Source organism: Ictidomys tridecemlineatus, chromosome 5, assembly GCF_052094955.1.
Source record: "Ictidomys tridecemlineatus isolate mIctTri1 chromosome 5, mIctTri1.hap1, whole genome shotgun sequence".
Taxonomy (NCBI): domain Eukaryota; kingdom Metazoa; phylum Chordata; class Mammalia; order Rodentia; family Sciuridae; genus Ictidomys; species Ictidomys tridecemlineatus.
The window spans coordinates 66,478,225-66,496,302 of NC_135481.1; the positions used below are offsets into that span (position 1 = coordinate 66,478,225).

Genomic DNA, 18,078 nt, shown 5'->3' on the forward strand with positions numbered 1-18,078 from the left:
TATTGTGTTTGGAATAATTGAGTTTTTGTTTTGTTTCTGTTTATTCTGTACTTAGAGTTGTCTAAGTACCACTGTCTTGTAGAAATTTCTGTGATGATGAAAATACATGTGGCTAGTAAGTACATGAAACTTGGCTAGTGCTATATTACTTTAAACTTCTAAAATTAAATTTTAATGTAAGTAGCTTCATATGACCAGTAGCTGTCTTATTGTATAGTAAAGGTCTAGACCATATTGTTGTATCCTGAATATTTTAAAGTTGAAACTATTTTTAAATTTTTTGTTCATTATTCCTATTGCTGCACCAAGTGAATTATACTTCTCCCAATTATCTCCAAAGCAAGAAGTTTTATTTATGTAATATGATAGCAGTGTTAGATATGCCATGGTTGAAGTATGTAGATGGCTATTGCTTTTAGGTCTGTTTATATATAAATAGCAAGTTTCCCACATTTTAATTTGCTTCCTTGTCCAAGAGTGCTTTTACTGTATTATTATTTGTCATTTGTTTTTTGTCATATTATTTTTTGTCATTTTTTTTTTGTTTTGTATACTTTGTTGTTCTTGTTTGGTACTGGATATTGAACTCAGAGGCACCCTCCCACTGAGCTACATTTCCAGTTCTTTTTTTTTTTTTTTTTTTTTTTTAAGAAAGGGTCTTACTAAGTTGCTGAGAGTCTAGCTAAGTTGCTGAGGCTGGCTTCAAACTTGCAATCCTCCTACATCAGCCTCCCAAATTGCTGGGATTATAGGTGTGCGCCATGTTACCTGACTTATTCATTGGTTTTATGATTTTTAAAAATCATTATAATTTATCATTACTTGCATTCTCCTTGATTTTTACAGCAGTTAAGTATTTACCTTAGGAGTGGTAGAACTTGTGAGAAAAATATTATGACTACATTTTGAGTAATTGATGATAGGATTCTGCTGTAAATCACAGAAAGTATTAAAATTGTCATTTTTTATTTAGGCCATACAAAATTTATGCATTTTATAATTATAAGCATGCACTTTTAAAAATATGTTTTTGGCTATTTACCAGATTTTGTTTGTTTGTTTGCTTGCTTGCTTGCTTGCTTACTTGTTTGTTTTTAAATTCCCTTAATATGAGATTTTCATTCTAAACTGGAGTTTGGTGTGACACAATATACAGAGTTTAGCTCTTGTCACAATGTAAGGGACTGATATTATAGTCAGTGACTGAGCAGAGAAAGCCCTGTGTTCATTCCCCGGCACCAAAAGAAAACAAAATATGTTTATGCCTCTACTAACATCTGACAGAAAATATTTCACCTGTGATTGGAAAATTTAAATTTTTGAAGCAGAAAACCTAAACTTTCTTGAATCCAGATAAATTATTGGCTAAATAGATGCTAGAACAGAAGGAATTTTAGAAAATTATTTCTTCTCTTACTCCTTTATGTACTGGGTATTAAATACCAGTTTCTAAAATTTAACATTTTTAAGAGAGACTCTAACAAATAGATCCTTAGCTCCTTTTTATTTTAATTAAGACATACTGGCATCTCAGTTTTTTCATATGTAGTTTGTACTTAGTAGTCTAATAACCAATACAAGTAATTTTCAGTCACTTTCCTTATCATCTTTATTTATATTTATGTTTTTCTAATTCTACTTAATTATCTCTAATACCTACATTATAATACTTGATTAAATACTAAGAATTTTATAGAAGAATCAACTTAGATCATAAATATTTAATGTGATTAAATTTTGAACTATAGGACAGATTTATTTTTTAAAATATATTTTTAGTTGTAGATGGACCTTTATTTTATTTATTAATATGTGGTGCTGAGAATCGAACCCAGTGCCTCACACATACTAGGCAAGCTCTCTGCCACTGAGCCACAACCCTAACCCACAAAGGTTTATTTTTAAAAATTTATTTTGTAATAGAGAAAATGTGAATAGAAAAGATGCTTAATGACTGTTTGGATAACCATTTTTATCCAAAGCCCATTCTTTGTTTTTATTATTCACTTTATTCAAAGATACAATATATGAAAGAGAAATTAATATGCCTATAGAAGCTTATCAGAAGTTTAAAGGAATGCCTATTACGTATATTCTTGAAAACTTATATAACCTTCCTCCAATAAATTATTTGAGTTTAGACATGTCTTAGCCACAAAAATGTTGAGAAATAATGGTCTAGACAGTGGAATTTTGCCCTAAGTATTTGAATAGCCTTACATTATCATTTATTAAAAACAGTTAAGGGAAATATATGGTGAAATGCTGTGTGCTTTATTTTAATTTCATTTCTCCCTTATCTCTTTTAGTATGCCTTCAAGACAGTGTGCTGGCTTTCTGGAAACATGGGATGCAGGGTAAAAGCTTCAAGTCAGATGAGGTACATTTTCTCAGTTTACCTCTGCCAACTCCAACTAAAGATTTTAAATGTTGAAATGTTCATTTTATGTGTTTTCTTTCTGAACCTACATAACAGAGTTTAATGCCTTAATGCTATGAACTGGTGGAGCAAAATTTGTAATCTGCCCTCAAATATGTTAATTTTTGTATTTTAAAATTCTCAGAGGCCCCTATGAATTGCAAAATATGTTTATGTAATTTTATTCATCTAATCTGTAATTATACTTCCCATAATCTATAAATATATAGCTCCTTTTCAAATATTATATTTAAAAGTATAAAGAATATGAATTGGATCAAAGGACAGAGGAAAATCTTTAAGATCTTACTCATTTAGTATGAAGTACCAACTACATTGAAGACACTATTATTGTAAATAATGAATAACACCTATGATATTCCATGCACATTACAAATGTTAATTCATAGAAGGCTCAGAATAATCCAATGGATAGATACTATTTATATTCCCATTTTTACAAGTACCTAATGGTAAAGTAACTTATTCAAATTTACTCAGCTAGTTAAATGGCAGAGCCTGGATTTGAAGGGTTTCCAAATGTCACTTCTAGCTGAGATAATCTGGAGACATTTCATACAGGAGGTAGGATTTGGGATCTTACCTTGAAAGATGAATCCTACTATAGAAGACTCTTCCCATTTGTGCCTGTCTACACCATGGCCTCACAAATTTGTGGATTTACCTGAAAGCTCAGAGTCTTCTGTTTGATTCAGTTTTATTCATATTCTTATTCATAAGTAAATAAATAGTTCTGCCTCTTACATATAGGCAGAATTAGAATGCTTCCATGAGAAAAATGACAAAAGTCAACTGTCTGAATATATCAGCTCATCTGTTATTGACCCATGTCACTAAATGTCACCTGGTCCCTGCACTTGATGAAATCTACAGTCTCACTTATTGTCATAAGGTTAATTATTCTTAAATGCTATTTTCATTATGTCATTCTTATGATTAGAAATCACAAAAGAGAACCTGTTTCTCACCATATCAAATTCAAAATTCTGTTTTCTCTGTGTGTGTGTGTGTGTGTGTGTGTGTGTGTGTGTGTGTGTGTGTGTGTTTCTGGGCATCAAACCCAAGGCCTCCCTCCTGCTAATAACCAAGTACTCTACAATTTAATTATACCTCCATCCCCCTATTTACCTATTTTTAATACATTTCTTTCTTTCTGTTTGTATTCTCACCCTTTAACATGGATCTAGCTGAAATCTTCTTTCACAAAATAGTATTGATATTCATCCATTATAGTCCACAATGATTAGAATATTTAATACCTTGGAAATCATCTCCATCTAGTATAGCATCAAACTTGTTTCTGACTCACATTTATTAATTCTGCCTTCCCAGCTAGATTGTGCATGCCTTGTTAACAGACTGTCTTTATACTTAACTTTACATTCATATTGTCTTAGTTTAGATTTCTCTAAATGCAGAGCTAAGATAAAAGTCTCAAGTGGAGGTAATTTATTTTGGAATAGAGTCCAGAAAACTGCTGATGGAATGAAGAATGTAAAATGCATAAGTGTAAAAAGTCGAATGAGGAATGTAAAATATGTAAGTGTAAAAAGTCAACAAAAGCATATTAACAACCTAGTTCCCATCATGGACAACCAGGCCTTAATCCTGGAAGGACCACTAATGAATACTATAGAATGTACCTCAGAACTGACTTACTTAGAAGTGGGGGGCCGTTGGAGCATTTATGCACCAACTGCTGTTCCTTCCTGGTTAAGGGTTGCCCCAAAACTTTCCATACTTAGAGATAATACTGATGCATAGCCAAGCGCCTTCTGCAGCATTGGAGAAAGGAGAGAAGAACCCTGTGGTATACACCAATGTGAGACACTGGTGCTTGAAAGCATCCACCAAACTATGCTGAAATCAGGTGGGCCATAGGATGCCCATGCAGACATCTCCAACTCAGAAATAAAAGAAAGGGCAAATCTTCTACTGGTTATATGACCTTGAGCAAGTTACTGAACCTCTCCGAGTCTTAGGTTTTTCTTCAATAATATGAGAATTATAGTGCATATCACACAAAGTTCTAAGGAAAATGCCTGACATTCCATAAATGTTGATTCATTTCTACTAATAGTCAAAAAAGAAACTTCCTGAAACTTTTTTCATTTGAGGAATTGAGCCTTTCAAAAATTATTCATCCTGTTTAATAATTACTCTATCTGAATGAGTTTTAAATTATTATTTAAGCAATATGGGGGCCCAGGTTGTAACGGATAGGTGTTTTCTTTCTAGGTTACCCAGGAGATTTCAGATGAAACCAGAGTTTTCCGCTTATTAGGATCAGACAGGTAATTGTTTATATTAATTTACCAAAGAGTGCAAAGATTATACTCTCAATTATACTGTCAGTCTGAATTGTGTTTCAGTCAAAATTCTTAGAGGGCTCTTCAATTGAAAGAAATTTTTCCATAATTTATTGAGAGTGAATAATATTTAGTAATTCAATTTAGCAATCTTATTTCAGTGTGAAGATCATGATTCCAGAGTTATATTCAACCAAGACAAAATGTGTAAATATAGGTGTTTATGTCTCTAGAATCATGACAGATATTTCAGAACTCTTCATTTTTATAATTTCTCCGGTGTATTGTCTACTATCAACTGTTATAAATATGTACCTCCTGATATTTGCTTTTATATCAGAAAATGTTCAACTCAGTTTTGGGGGTCAATTTAAATTGCAAAGGATTATGTAGTCTTTTTGTAAACCAAATAAAAGTCCCCAAACTGTGTTACCTTTTTTTAAAAAATTTTTTAATTATAAGTGACACAAAATCTTTAATAAAATAATTTTTTGTGGTGCTGAGGATTGAACCCTCACACATGCTAGGCGAGCACTCTACCTCTGAGCCACAACCCCAGCCTACCCAAACTATGTTATCTTATTAAAAAAATAATATGAGAATTGGCAAAAAAAAATGGTAGCTTTTGTTCTCCAAAGAATATTATCATCCTCTGTATCAAATAAAATATTCGTTTCTTTCAATTTTGCTACCAAAAGTTGTTATTCCAGCACAGTTGGCTATGGTATTATGCATTAGGTCTTTGGAATGGTTGGAAGACCGCTGGTCTTCAGATTCACACTGTCATTGCTTAAATATTAGATGCTTAAGGAAGCTCGGGGTGAAGGGATAAAGTTATGCTATAAAAGATTGGAAGAGTTTTGTAAAGAGAGAAAGGACCTTTTGGAAAAATGATGAGGACTGCCTTAGCAGAAAAGGTAAGCACACAGCACAGCAACCTAGGAGTAGGCCAGCAAAAATGGGGGGCAGCGTGGGAATGAGTTTGAGAACCACCTAGTAAATGGCTCTAGAACAAGAATGGGAGGCTCTTTACTTCTTGCAGGAAAGGCTGACAAATGAGTTGTGGGTCATCCACTATATGTGGAAATAATGCTTTAATGAGATCTAGCATGAAAGAATTCTGCTTGACAGAAGTTTTGTGTCAGAAACTATTCCTCTCAGTAATGTGTTTTGCTCCGAGTCCTCTACCCAGAGTTTTTACCCTATTACCTTCTTGGTCTTATTGTCTCTAAAACTCTGCTGTTTATAGATCACTGCCCTACTTGTCATATTATGTACTTATTTGGGCATCTCCTTGATTTTAACATCCCAAAGTGTTTATTTTGTCCTCTAATTTTAATAGTAGTTAAAAATTTATTTTATTATTTAAATATAGATATCTGTGTCTGTGCTGGGTGGGGGAGAACCTATGTAAAAATTTTTTTTTCTGGGTCCGGAGGGTGCTTAACCACTGAGCCACATCCCCTGCACCATAGCCCATCCTTTTTTGTGGTACTGGGAATTGAACCCAGGGCTTTCTGCATACTAGGCAAACTCTCTACCACTAAGCCACATCTGTCCCTGCCCCCCCCCCTCCTTTTTTAAAATAGAGACAGTGTCTTGTGAAATTGCTTCGGGCCTTGCTAATTTGCTAAGGCTGACTTTGAATTCAAAATCCTCCTACCTCAGCCTGCAGAGCCACTGGGATTACAAGCATGCACCACCCGTGTCCAGCTATTATTTTTTTATATTATTCTCAATCCACAGTTGATTGATTTATTTTTCTTCCTCTTGGTGATTGATTGACTCTTTCCCTGCTTTTGGACATGGGGGTGGGGCGAGGTGTCTCATTTCATACTTAGTTTAAAACTATTTGTTTTCAAATACCTTAAAGAACAGTTTGGATGAAGTTCTCCTAGGATCCCGTTTTATTTTCTCAGCTCTTCTACGTTCTTTTGTCCTAAAGCATTGTTAATATAAATTCCTAAAGCATTGTTATTCCTATTGTTGGTGTTTTTAAATTTGTTTTTAGTTGCAATAAGACAATGATCAAATATCAAAATATTTTGATATTTTATACTCATCAGTTCTTTTCAGGTATGTTTTTTAGCTATAACATGTAAATATGAATTATGCATCAGTGATCTCTATGTAATTTTATAAGAACATGAACATTGACATTCTTTCCTGGTTTGAGGTTAGTATTTGAAGCATGCAACCTGTTTTTACTTTTAAACAAGCCTTTTGTTTTGGTTTAATTTCAGGGTTGTCGTTTTGGAAAGTAGGCCAACAGAAAATCCTACGGCACACAGCAATCTCTACATCTTGGCTGGACATGAAAATAGTTACTAAGCACCAAAAACTGATCTCAAATGACAGGGAAATGAACATACTCCATTGAAAGCAAAAATATTTTAAGGAAATTCAATACAGACTGCACTATGATTTACTTTACCTGTTATGGGTTATTATCGCAAATGTTCTGTACGTTAGGGTAGAATTCAATATTTTCTGTAGCTGGAAACAGCTAGTCTATCTCTTGCCACTATGTGGTGGTTACATCAAGTTTGCTTAATAAAAGCTATGAGACAAATAGTCCTCTAGTTCCAGGAAACACAGTCTTTTTTAAAAAAATAATAATAATAATGTTTGTAACAAGGGTGCCATGGTATTTTTAGATAACTCATGTGATTATATTCAATTTAGTGACCATTTTATCATTTTATACCATGTTTTATTCTTTATTAATGAACATACTTTGATAAAGAAATTATCAAACAAACCTTTCACTTATACATTGGCCATTCTGTATGTTTTTGTAAAATAGAATATTTAATCCTTATTTATTAATCTCTTGCTGGAGTGGTTGGTGTAATGTATCTAACTTTTAGCAAAAAAAGGTTGCAGAGCAGCTTAAATTTTTTTTATAATGTAAAAAAATTTTGTTTACCTTTTAGAGTAGTACTTTAAGGGCTAAAGGCAATGTGTTTGGGGGTTCAACACATATGCAATGTCATTTAACAAAAGTATTTCTTAATACAATTTCATGCAGAATTGCCTTAAAAGGGAGTTTTGTGTTCTCAACAACAAATACTTATATAAGGGGTCATTAAGAAAATAATGATGATGGTTGAAATATTCTTAGAAGGGTGTGTATGTCAGGTGTGGCTACTATATGTATGTATTCTTGACAAACAGTATAATATACCTGTGACTTTTTTTCATTAGGGATAAATCATAAGAAATTAATCTTCATACATATTATCATCCCTAATGTAGGGGGAGAAAAGTATTTAACTACCCATGTTATATATTTTACTTATACTATTCCAGAAGGAGAGCTGTAAAGCAATTACACATGTAATCTTGGGGTTGTCACATATGTAAAAAAGTAATTTGTTTACTTTTTGAGTAGGTTTAAGAAAAAAAAAATTAATGAAATTGGATTTCTGATGGGATAGTATGAATAACTATTATAAAAAACAGTATTCTAAAAATAAAGAATAGGGCTATAATTTAGTTTGTTTTTCTTTGGTAATGTTAGTATTCAAAATTAAAGTATTACATTGATACCTGTTGTCTTAATGCATTTTTTAAGAATAATTAGCATTGAGATGATGAACAAGGATTAAGTAGTAGCGAACGGTAGAATTCTGACCAGTTACTTGAGAGGAAAACAATATAACTATCTCATTCAATCTTCAGCTGTTCTGTAAAATAAATAGTATCATTACTGTTTTTCAAGTGAGGAAATAAGATTTAGCAAGGTTAAATAACTTTATCAAGTTCATACAAGTTAGTTGTTGAGCCAGACTATGAGTCTTCTGACTCTGTTCATTTCACTAGGCTATATGTAAACAATAAAATGTTTTACAAGTGAAATATAAAGTATTTGTTCTTTAAAAATGCACATATGCTGTGATATCAGTAAGAATGGCTATGTATTTGGGATATGTTTATTGGGTCTTCTAGACTGATGGATACTGGATACAGTGGATGACAGGGGGACCATTCTCTAAAAGATTGACATGAATGGATACAAAGATCCAGCATCCTCCTTTTCTCACTGAATTCTGGCAGCCAGCCTAGTATTTGTGGAAGAATATTTTTTGTGAATCTGACCAGTGCAAGCGAAAAGGCCTCAATAAGATCCTGGCATCAGAGACATCCTTGATAAACTGCTCAGTGGGGTAACAACACAGTGAATATCATGGTTGGTGTGCCCACCATGCCTCCAGAACTTATAGTCAGTCTGTGCTATTAAAAATGAATGACCAACCAAGAATTAAAAGAAATCTGAGGAAAGCTTCTCCATGAAAGAGAGAAACAACCACCAGGAGACTCAGGATGGGAGAAATGTCAAAAGACAAAATATCTTCAGAAAGATGTTGCAACCATCAATCCAGGGCAGAATTCTTCAGAAAACAAAAAGATCTCTTGGGAAATAATATGAATAATTCAATTAGAAGCTTTAGAATATAAAGTTGAGGAAATTTTCTCAGAAAATAAAAATAATAAATGAGAAATCCTGGCCAGACATGGTGCTGCACACCTGTAATTCCAGTGGCTCTGGAGGCTGAGGCAGGAGGATAATGCATTCAAAGCCAGCCTCAGCAACTTAGCAAAGCCCTAAGCAACTCAGCAAGTCCCTGTCTCCAAATAAAATTAAAAAAAAAAAAAAAAAAAGGCTGGGGCTGAACCCAGGGGCTCAGTGGTAAAGCATCTCTGGATTCAATCCCTAGTACACTCCACAGAAAGAAATGCTGAAAAATAAGATTTAAGTAAGTTAACAGCCCAGGAAATCCAATGTTCAGTCTCTCAGAGTTCCAAAAAGAAAGAATAAACAGAAGAAATCAGTAGCATATTTTAAGAAAATTTTCCATTACTAAAGAACATCAGATTCTAGAATGAAAGAGCACAGTGAATGAAAAATACCTATACCAAAATACGTTGTGATGAAATTTCAATTGGTCAAGAGAAGAGCTCCTTACATTTCCAGAGAAAATGCGCAGGTCACCTACCAAGGAATAAGAATCACATTAGCTTCAAATTTCAACAGAAGCAATGCCTTTAAACTTCTAAAAAATTCTGTCTTCCTGTAAATAAGGAAAAAAATGAAGACAGTTTTAGTAATATGAGTTCTCAAAAGATATACGCTTTCTCAAGAGGCTACTAGAGTTTGTGCTTCATAAAAACAAGGGCATAAACCAAGCAATATGAAGATGTAAATTGCAGAAAACAGGATTCAATAGAGAATTGAGATGAAGGAAATTCCCAAATGATGGTGATGGATTTCCAAGGAGACTATATTGAAGCATATCAGAAAGCTCTGGAGATACTTTTTCAGAAAGATTAATAAAATACCTGAGGGCTCTTAGTGTCTTAAGTTAGACAACCAGCAGAGTGAGAAGTTCCTCCTAAAACAAAGCCTGAGACAAGAACATGGATAAGATAGTTTATTTTAGAGATTCCAGAAAATATGAGTGGGGACTATGATACTTCTTTTGTTGTTGTTGTTGTTGTTGTTGTTGTTGTTGTTGTTGGACCTTTATTTTATTCATTTATTTACATGTGGTGCCAAGAATTAAACCCAGTGCCTCACACATACCAGGCAAGTGTTCTACCACTGAACCACAACCCCAGCCCCTGGTACTTGTGATACTTTAATGGAAGAGGGAGAAAAGTTGATGTAAGGGTGTGCATTCTTCACTACTGTGTAAATAGTGGGAACTTGATTCTACCATGTCCTCTAAGAAGCTATATGATAGCTCCCAGAATTATCTCCTGAAAGAAAAGTGGCTCAGGCATTTATCTACAGACTTACTCCTCACTGACCTATAATGTCAAGGCCATTACCTCCTTGAACAGGGGCAGTTTGCACATAGGCCATGTAAGCTCCTTAAATGTCAAGAGAGAGTGCTGAGGCCAAAAGCTGAGTGTGAGTTTGAGCTCCCATGGACTGTCTACTACCTCTCTGGCTGAAATCAGATGCAGGTGAATATTTGTGCAAGACCCCAGGATTTAGTCAGTGATGATTTTTATTTGAAGCAAATTTTTATTTAAGATTTAAATTCAATAATTGGCAATTCTTAACTCTAGGAAAGCAAAATGTGCAGAAAAGAAAAACTAAACTATGATTGCTGGTTAAATGGCATAATGTTAACAGTGAATGTCAATCTAATCAAATGGCAACATAATTATATTGGAAGAGAACATGATGTTGTGCAAATGAAGTAGAAAAGTTATCAGGAACCTTATTTTCCACAATGGGAAATCAGTAGATAATACTTTTAAAATTAAGGGATTATTTCAAACTGAAAATTCTCTGCAAAACGAAACAAATAAGAGTAACAAGACAAATACTTGAAAACTATACATCTGATAAAAGGTTAATATAAAAAATATACAAGAAACTCAGTAACAACAACAAAAACAATCAAAATGGCACAATTCAAGGCAAAGGACCTGAGTGAACATTTCTCAAAGAAGGTATATAAATGCCCAACGGGTACAGGTAATCCTGTACAGTTTATTATGATTCAACTTACAATTTTTGACCTTACAGTGATGTAAAAATGCATTTATACCACCATTCTGTCATTTTCAGTACAGTATTCAATAAATTGAATGAACTATTTAACACATTATTATAAAATAGGCTTTGTGTTATATGGTTTTACCCAATTGTAGGCTAATGTAAACATTCTGGACATGTTTAAGTTAGGGTGGTCTAAGCTATGATATTCAATAAATTGGGTACATTAAATGCATTTTCAACTTAGAATATTTCCAACATACAATGGGCTTGTCGGGCCATACCCTATCATAAATTAAGGAGTATATATGAAAAATGTTCAACATCATCACTAATCATTGAAATACAAATTAAAACCACAGTGAGATTATCACCTCATACCTGATACTTTTTATCAAAAAGACAAAAATAAGTTATGGTGAGGATTTACAGAAAAGGAAACTCTTACACACTGTTGGTAGCAATATAAGTTGGTACAACCATTATAGAAAACAGTATGAAAGTTTCTGGAAGAATTTAAAATGGTATAATTCAGCAATTCTATTATAAAGGTATATGTCCAGATGAAATAAAATTAGTATGTCAAAGAGATATCTGCACTCCCATCCATGTTCGCTGCACAATTTACATTATCCCGAATATGTGGAAACAGATAAGTAGATTTTTTTAAATGGTAATATACATGTTGCAATATTATTCAACCTTTAAAAAGGAAGGAAATTGTCATTTACAACATGACTAAACCTGAAGAACATTACACTAAACAAAATAAGCCAGACACAGGAAAACAAATACCACGTGATCTCACTTCTGTGTGAAGTCTAACTCAGTAGACTTGAACTGTGGAGTTGAACTCAGTAGAGAGAATGGTGGTTACCAGGGACTCGGGATGGTGTGGAGGAGATGTTGGGCAAAGAAAAAAAATTTTTCAGCTAGACAAGAAGAAATTACTTTTAAAAAATCAAGAAGAAACTTAGTGACATGAAGATAATCTGCTAAAAGAAGGAAAGTTTTTGAGAAGGAAGAGATTGAGAAGAGTGTACACTTTGACAGGACTATTTGTTTATGTGCATGTATACATTTGATTTTTAATGTTAAAATTTTAACTTAAAACAAATACATAATAGAAACAATAGAATGAAATAAAAAAATACACGGTCTTTCTGTGGAAAATGCAAAAATAATGGAAGAAAATTTAAAGTAGGCTGAAATAAATATCAAATTATGCCAAGTTAATGTATTAGAAAATTCAGTATTATATAGAGGTCAGTAGGTTTCATGTGACCTAAGCAAATAGTTTGTGGGACTTGGAAAGATAATTCTAAACTTGCATACATACAAAGAGCCAGAAACAAGGCAATCTTGAAGAAGAAAAACAACCCTGGGAGTTTCAGGCTACCAGATTCCAAGAATTATTAGCTGCCATGGTGGTTTGATACTATGATATTGGCACAAGGACATAAATAAAAAACAAAAGTTCAGAATCAGAGCAATGCTTGGTCACCTCATATATGACTAAGATGGGCTGCAGTAAAATGAAGGAAAAGATGGCCTGTTCAATAAGTTATATTGGAAACTGGAAAATAGGGTGAATCTTGCATTATACAAAAACATAGCAGATGGACTGTAATCTCATTTATAAAACTAGCATTTTGAAAAGAAAGTAGTAACTTCATGAACTCAGTGCACATAGATTTCTTAAACAGAACATTAAGCTTTAGCTGTTTAAAAAAAAAGCTGATTTTTTTAAAGTTCATCCAAGACAACTTTACAAAAACGAAAAGCCACAGAATGGAAGAGATTTATATTGTATATATTCACAAAAGATCTGCCCAGCAGATGTAACGAACTTATACAAATCAGTAGACAAAAACCCAATTTGAAAAAAAAAAAAAGTGTACAAGAGATTCTGAACATAATTCCACAAAAGATAATGTTGAGGTACTCAATGATGTGAAGGTGTGTTCAGCTTAATTGGTTGCCAGAGAAATGCAAATTAAAACAATGCCACTGCAAACAAAACAATGCTGCAAATTAGTGTTACCCACCAAAATGACTAAAATGAAGAAGACAAAAAGTATGGTGAGATTGGACACATGGGTGCTTGTATATTGCTAGCAGGAATGTGACATGGCGTATCCACTTAGGAAAACAGTGACAATTTCTTATTTACCAGTCAGCCCAAGAAAAAACATGACCACACAAAGACTTGGATACAGATATCCATAGCAGTATTATTCGTAAAAGGCAAAAAGTGGAGCAGCCCAAATATCCACCTGCTGGTAAATGTGGCACACCCATATTTCAGAATACTATTCAGCAGTAAAAAGGAACAATGTATATACTATAATGTGCATGAAACTCAAAATTAGGTGAAAGAAACCAGCACGTGTTGTAATGACTCCATTTATATGAAACGTCCAGAAAAGGTGCATCTATATAGAGACAGAAAGAAGATTAATGGTTGTACAGAGCAGGGGTTAAAAATGGGGAGTGACCTGAATAGGCCTGAAATTTCTTTTTGAGATAATGGAAGCATTCGAAAGTTAAATTGTGATGAAAGTGGTACAATTGTAAATTCACTAAAAAAAAAAAAATTCATAGACTTAATATGACTGAATTTAATGGTATGTAAAATATACCTGAGCGAAGATGTTTAAATCAAGGAAGAGCACATTTCAATAAACACTTGAAAAGTTATTCAACTAAAGAAGTTGAATATGGAAATGCAAGTTAAAGCAATGCCATTATGAAATGAAACTACTGTGCGACTCAATCCAAAATGGCTAAGATGAAAAAGGACAATATGTAGTGTTAAGGATATGGAGCAACTGAACTCTAGGACACTGTGGTACAAGTATAAGTTGATATCATTTTAAAAACTAAAGCTGAACACACCTGAGACCCAAAAATTACAGTCACAGATCTCTATACCCAAAAGACATGTTCACCAAATATTGTATACAAGACTGTATATAGAGCATTATTCAGACTTGCCAAAAATTAAGTACAACTCAAGCATTCATCAATGCTAGAAAGGATAGATAACCTGTGATGGTAGTCACAACTCAAAAGGCAGCAGAACAATCAAAAAGTTTGAAATATTCAGAATGACATGGTTTTCAGTTCCCCAAAATGTATATTCTGTGTAAAAGTCTAGCATTAAAAGTATGCTATATGATTTCATTTATATGAAGTTCAAAAACTATGGTGTTAGAAATCAGGGTGGCATTTATCTTCAAGAGCAAATGAGGGAATCATGATTAAAAAGAACATAAAGGGATGTTTCAAGGTGCTTGAATTGTTCCATTCCTTCTCATTTTGTGATAGAAGCTTTATACATGATGTATGCATTTTTCTATATGTACTTCAATAAATATGCTTATTTAAAAGACCCTGTATCTAAACCTGTACTAGGGGAAATACTTAACTTTCACTTTAATCCTATAATGACAATAGTGGGGTTCCTGTTTCCTGTAGAGGCTAGTGGTTGTCACTTTGGTGATTGGGTTCCCCAGAAGCACATATCAAGATGGACTCAAGAGTGCATGTGATTAATTTTGGGAAAACACCGTGTTGAAGAATAAAAGGGATGGGGAGCAGAAGTAAAGTAGGGAGACTCAGCAAAGATTTGACATGTGAAATGAGGAGGAAGAATTTGATAGACTCAGACTTCAGTGCAACTATGAGAACCTTGTGGTCAGTCAGTGGTGAGCTTGAGAGCAAAGATGGCCTATTAGGGGACTGCAGTGATGAACTGAAGTCATCAGCTGGGAGCAGCCAAGGCAGAGCCGGGCTGATGCTGAGGAACATTCTCAAGATTAAGCAATATATTTGCAGCATGTTCTCTCTCAAAGAGAAAACTGATAAGTACACATCATAGCTACCACACACATTTGGTTAACTGGAAAAGTTGAGTTCAACCCCAGGTCTGTCTGCTTGAATCCAGACAGTCCCCTTAAAGAAAAAGCTAAAGAACTGGCTGAGAGTAGATCCAGACAGTAAGATGGCCCCTTTGAGACCTCAGGAAGAAGCCACTCCAAAAGACTTCTTCACTATGCTTTTGTGCAAGATTCAGATTCTTGGGAAGGAGAATCTGCTTGTCATAGTTTTGGTTATTCCTTGGCCAGGGAAGGTGAGGTTATCTTGAAGGACAGTCCCACCAAGACGGATGTCCAAAGCAGAAGAAATAGATGTTGAACTCTCAACAGAAGGAGAAATGGATGCTGAGCTCGTAAAACCAGCAGATAGATGTCCCACTGTTAGAAATACCAGGGGGTCATGATGAATCAAAAGCATACCCAGAAGTAGCTCAGCAAGCAAAATTACTTCTGCAGAAGGGTCTGGCAAGCAAGCACACTTGGGCAGGCAGTCTACCAGTTGTTAACCCTAATACAGCACTGCCCCTTACACTGATAGGAGGAGCTTGGGGTTACAATCCATGCAATTGGATAATTTTAAAATGGGAGTGGGCAAATGGATAAAAAAAAATGTGGCATTTATACACCATGGAATATTACGCAGCACTAAAAAATGACAAAATCATGGAATTTGCAGGGAAATGGATGGCACTAGAGCAGATTATGCTTAGTGAAGCTAGCCAATCCCTAAAAAACAAATACCAAATGTCTTCTTTGATATAATGAGAGCAACTATGAACAGAGCAGGGAGGAAGAGCAGGAAGAAAAGATTAACATTAAACAGAGACATGAGATGGGAGGGAAAGGGAAAGAAAAGGGAAATTGCATGGAAATGGAGGGAGACCCTCATTGTTATACAAAATTACATATAAGATGTTGTGAGGAAAATGGGAAAATAAACAAGGAGAGAAATGAATTACAGTAGATGGGGTAGAGAGAAAAGATGGGAGGGGAGGGGAGGGGGGATAGTAGGGAATAGGAAAGGTAGCAGAATACAACAGTTACTAATAGGGCATTATGTAAAATTGTGGATGTGTAACCGATGTGATTCTGTAATCTGCATTTGGGGTAAAATTGGGAGTTCATAACCCACTTCAATCTAATGTATGAAATATGGTATGTCAAGAGCTTTGTAATGTTGTGAACAACCAATAAAAAAATAAAAAAAATGGGAGTGGGCAAAAGGAAGAGCTATAGTTATGATTAGATATAGGTTGAGGAGCTCAGAATGGTTAGTTGATTATTTAAAGAAATCCATAGGCTGTGGTGCTATTATGTAACTTTCCATTTGCTGTATTCCCCTTTGGCTGCCTTTCTTACATCCCAATTTTACACTTAAGGATAAATTCTATATTCTGAAAATAGATCACCAGAATATTTCTCACACTCTATAGTTACAAACCACAACATGGTGAAGCTTTGAGAAACAAAACCACTCACCACAGGTGAGCAAAATGGTTCATTTAAATCTTTATAATAGTGAGCCACACATTCTTTCCTCAGTAATTTCGGTAAGTATGAAATTTAGCACATCTAAATGTGACATTTAATTTGGATTATATGACTTCATCCTGGTCATGTTTCTCAAATCTGAGTCTTCCTGGATTAGCTGCTTCCCTATGATTATCTTGTGATGATGATTCTTGTGGCAGAAGAGAATCCAGAGCCCTATGAGGGTCATTGAACACCTGCCAGGGTATCCTTGATTTGTAAATGCTCTATAAAAAGCACTGACTCTCTGTGTCAAGCAGTTAAGTATATAATTATTCCTCAGTGTGTGGTTTCTGAAACCCACAATGGATAACAATGTCCACTTAAGTTCCTTAAAATCCAGCTCAGAAATCTCCAGATCCCACAAGTTCTTGTGTATCATTTATTAAAGTTATGATTATCTAAGTGAGTTTTTTTCCTTCTTTAGAATAAGGAGCAACAACGCATTTCTTTAAAGCATGGGCCCTAAGAATTCCTGACACATACTATTAGGAACTATATGTTTAGTAAATGTTTGTTGTATCAAACTATAATATAATAAACATTATGGATGTTGTAAATCAGTAATGAAATAACTCAGCCATGGGTATCACTTTAAGAAAATTTGTTCTTTGGAGTATCTCCAAAGTACAGGTAAATTGCAAATGTATCTGCCAATTTTCTAAGAATGAGGAAAGAGGTGTGAATACATTTTCTAAAAATATTGAATCAAATATATCAGTCTAGGCAAGAAAATAGAAAATACACTAAGAAGCTATAATCCTAGCTAGTCAGGAGGCTGAGGTAGGAGGATCCTAAATTTGAAGCCAGCATGGGCAATTAAATTTAGTGAGACCCTGCCTCAAGATAAAAAGTGGGTTTGAAGATTATAGCTCAGTGGTAGGGCGCCTCTGGGCTCAATCCCCAGGACTGCAAAAACAAAACAACAACAAAAAATAAGTGCTTTAAAGAGACTGGCTACTGTGTGTAAAGTACAATAAGTAAGTAAAGGGGAAAAAACACACAAAAAAAGAATTATGGTCATGTTCATTAAGGGTTTAAACATTTTATTTGTTGACTAGACCCCCATATAAAGTCAGGCATAATAGGCCTTTTTTCATCTAAGTTGATTTCTCACTATTTACATTGATTTGCTAGTCTTTACTATCTCTAGATAAGGCAGAAAGCTATTCCATCCCTGGACTTATAATGTTCCAGCAGTGACTCATGGGAAGACCTGGGCTGGCATGTAGCTTTTCTTTAGGTTGCTCCCTACGGGGATTGGAGCAATCAGTCTGCTTACCTCCAGCTCTCCTTAACACGTGAGGACAGACCTTTCTCAAGGTGTTCTTAGTTATTCTCTTCTGCCAGAATACGGGTTTGGGATATGGGTGGGGCTGGTTTTGAAACCTGTCTTTGGCCCTT

The 18,078-nt window shown here is 34.4% G+C and overlaps 1 protein-coding gene across 1 annotated transcript in view; it reads left to right on the plus strand.

The window, feature by feature from the left end:
- Positions 1 to 14,657, plus strand: part of Map4k5 (mitogen-activated protein kinase kinase kinase kinase 5) — a 112,509-nt gene extending 97,852 nt beyond the window's left edge. Inside the window, exons 31-33 of the mRNA XM_005322872.3 lie at positions 2,310 to 2,380; positions 4,679 to 4,734; positions 6,993 to 14,657. Of these exons, the coding sequence (XP_005322929.1) occupies positions 2,310 to 2,380; positions 4,679 to 4,734; positions 6,993 to 7,080 (215 nt within the window). The 3' untranslated portion in view covers positions 7,081 to 14,657. The remainder of the gene's footprint in view (positions 1 to 2,309; positions 2,381 to 4,678; positions 4,735 to 6,992) is intronic.
- Positions 14,658 to 18,078: the final 3,421 nt, after the last annotated feature.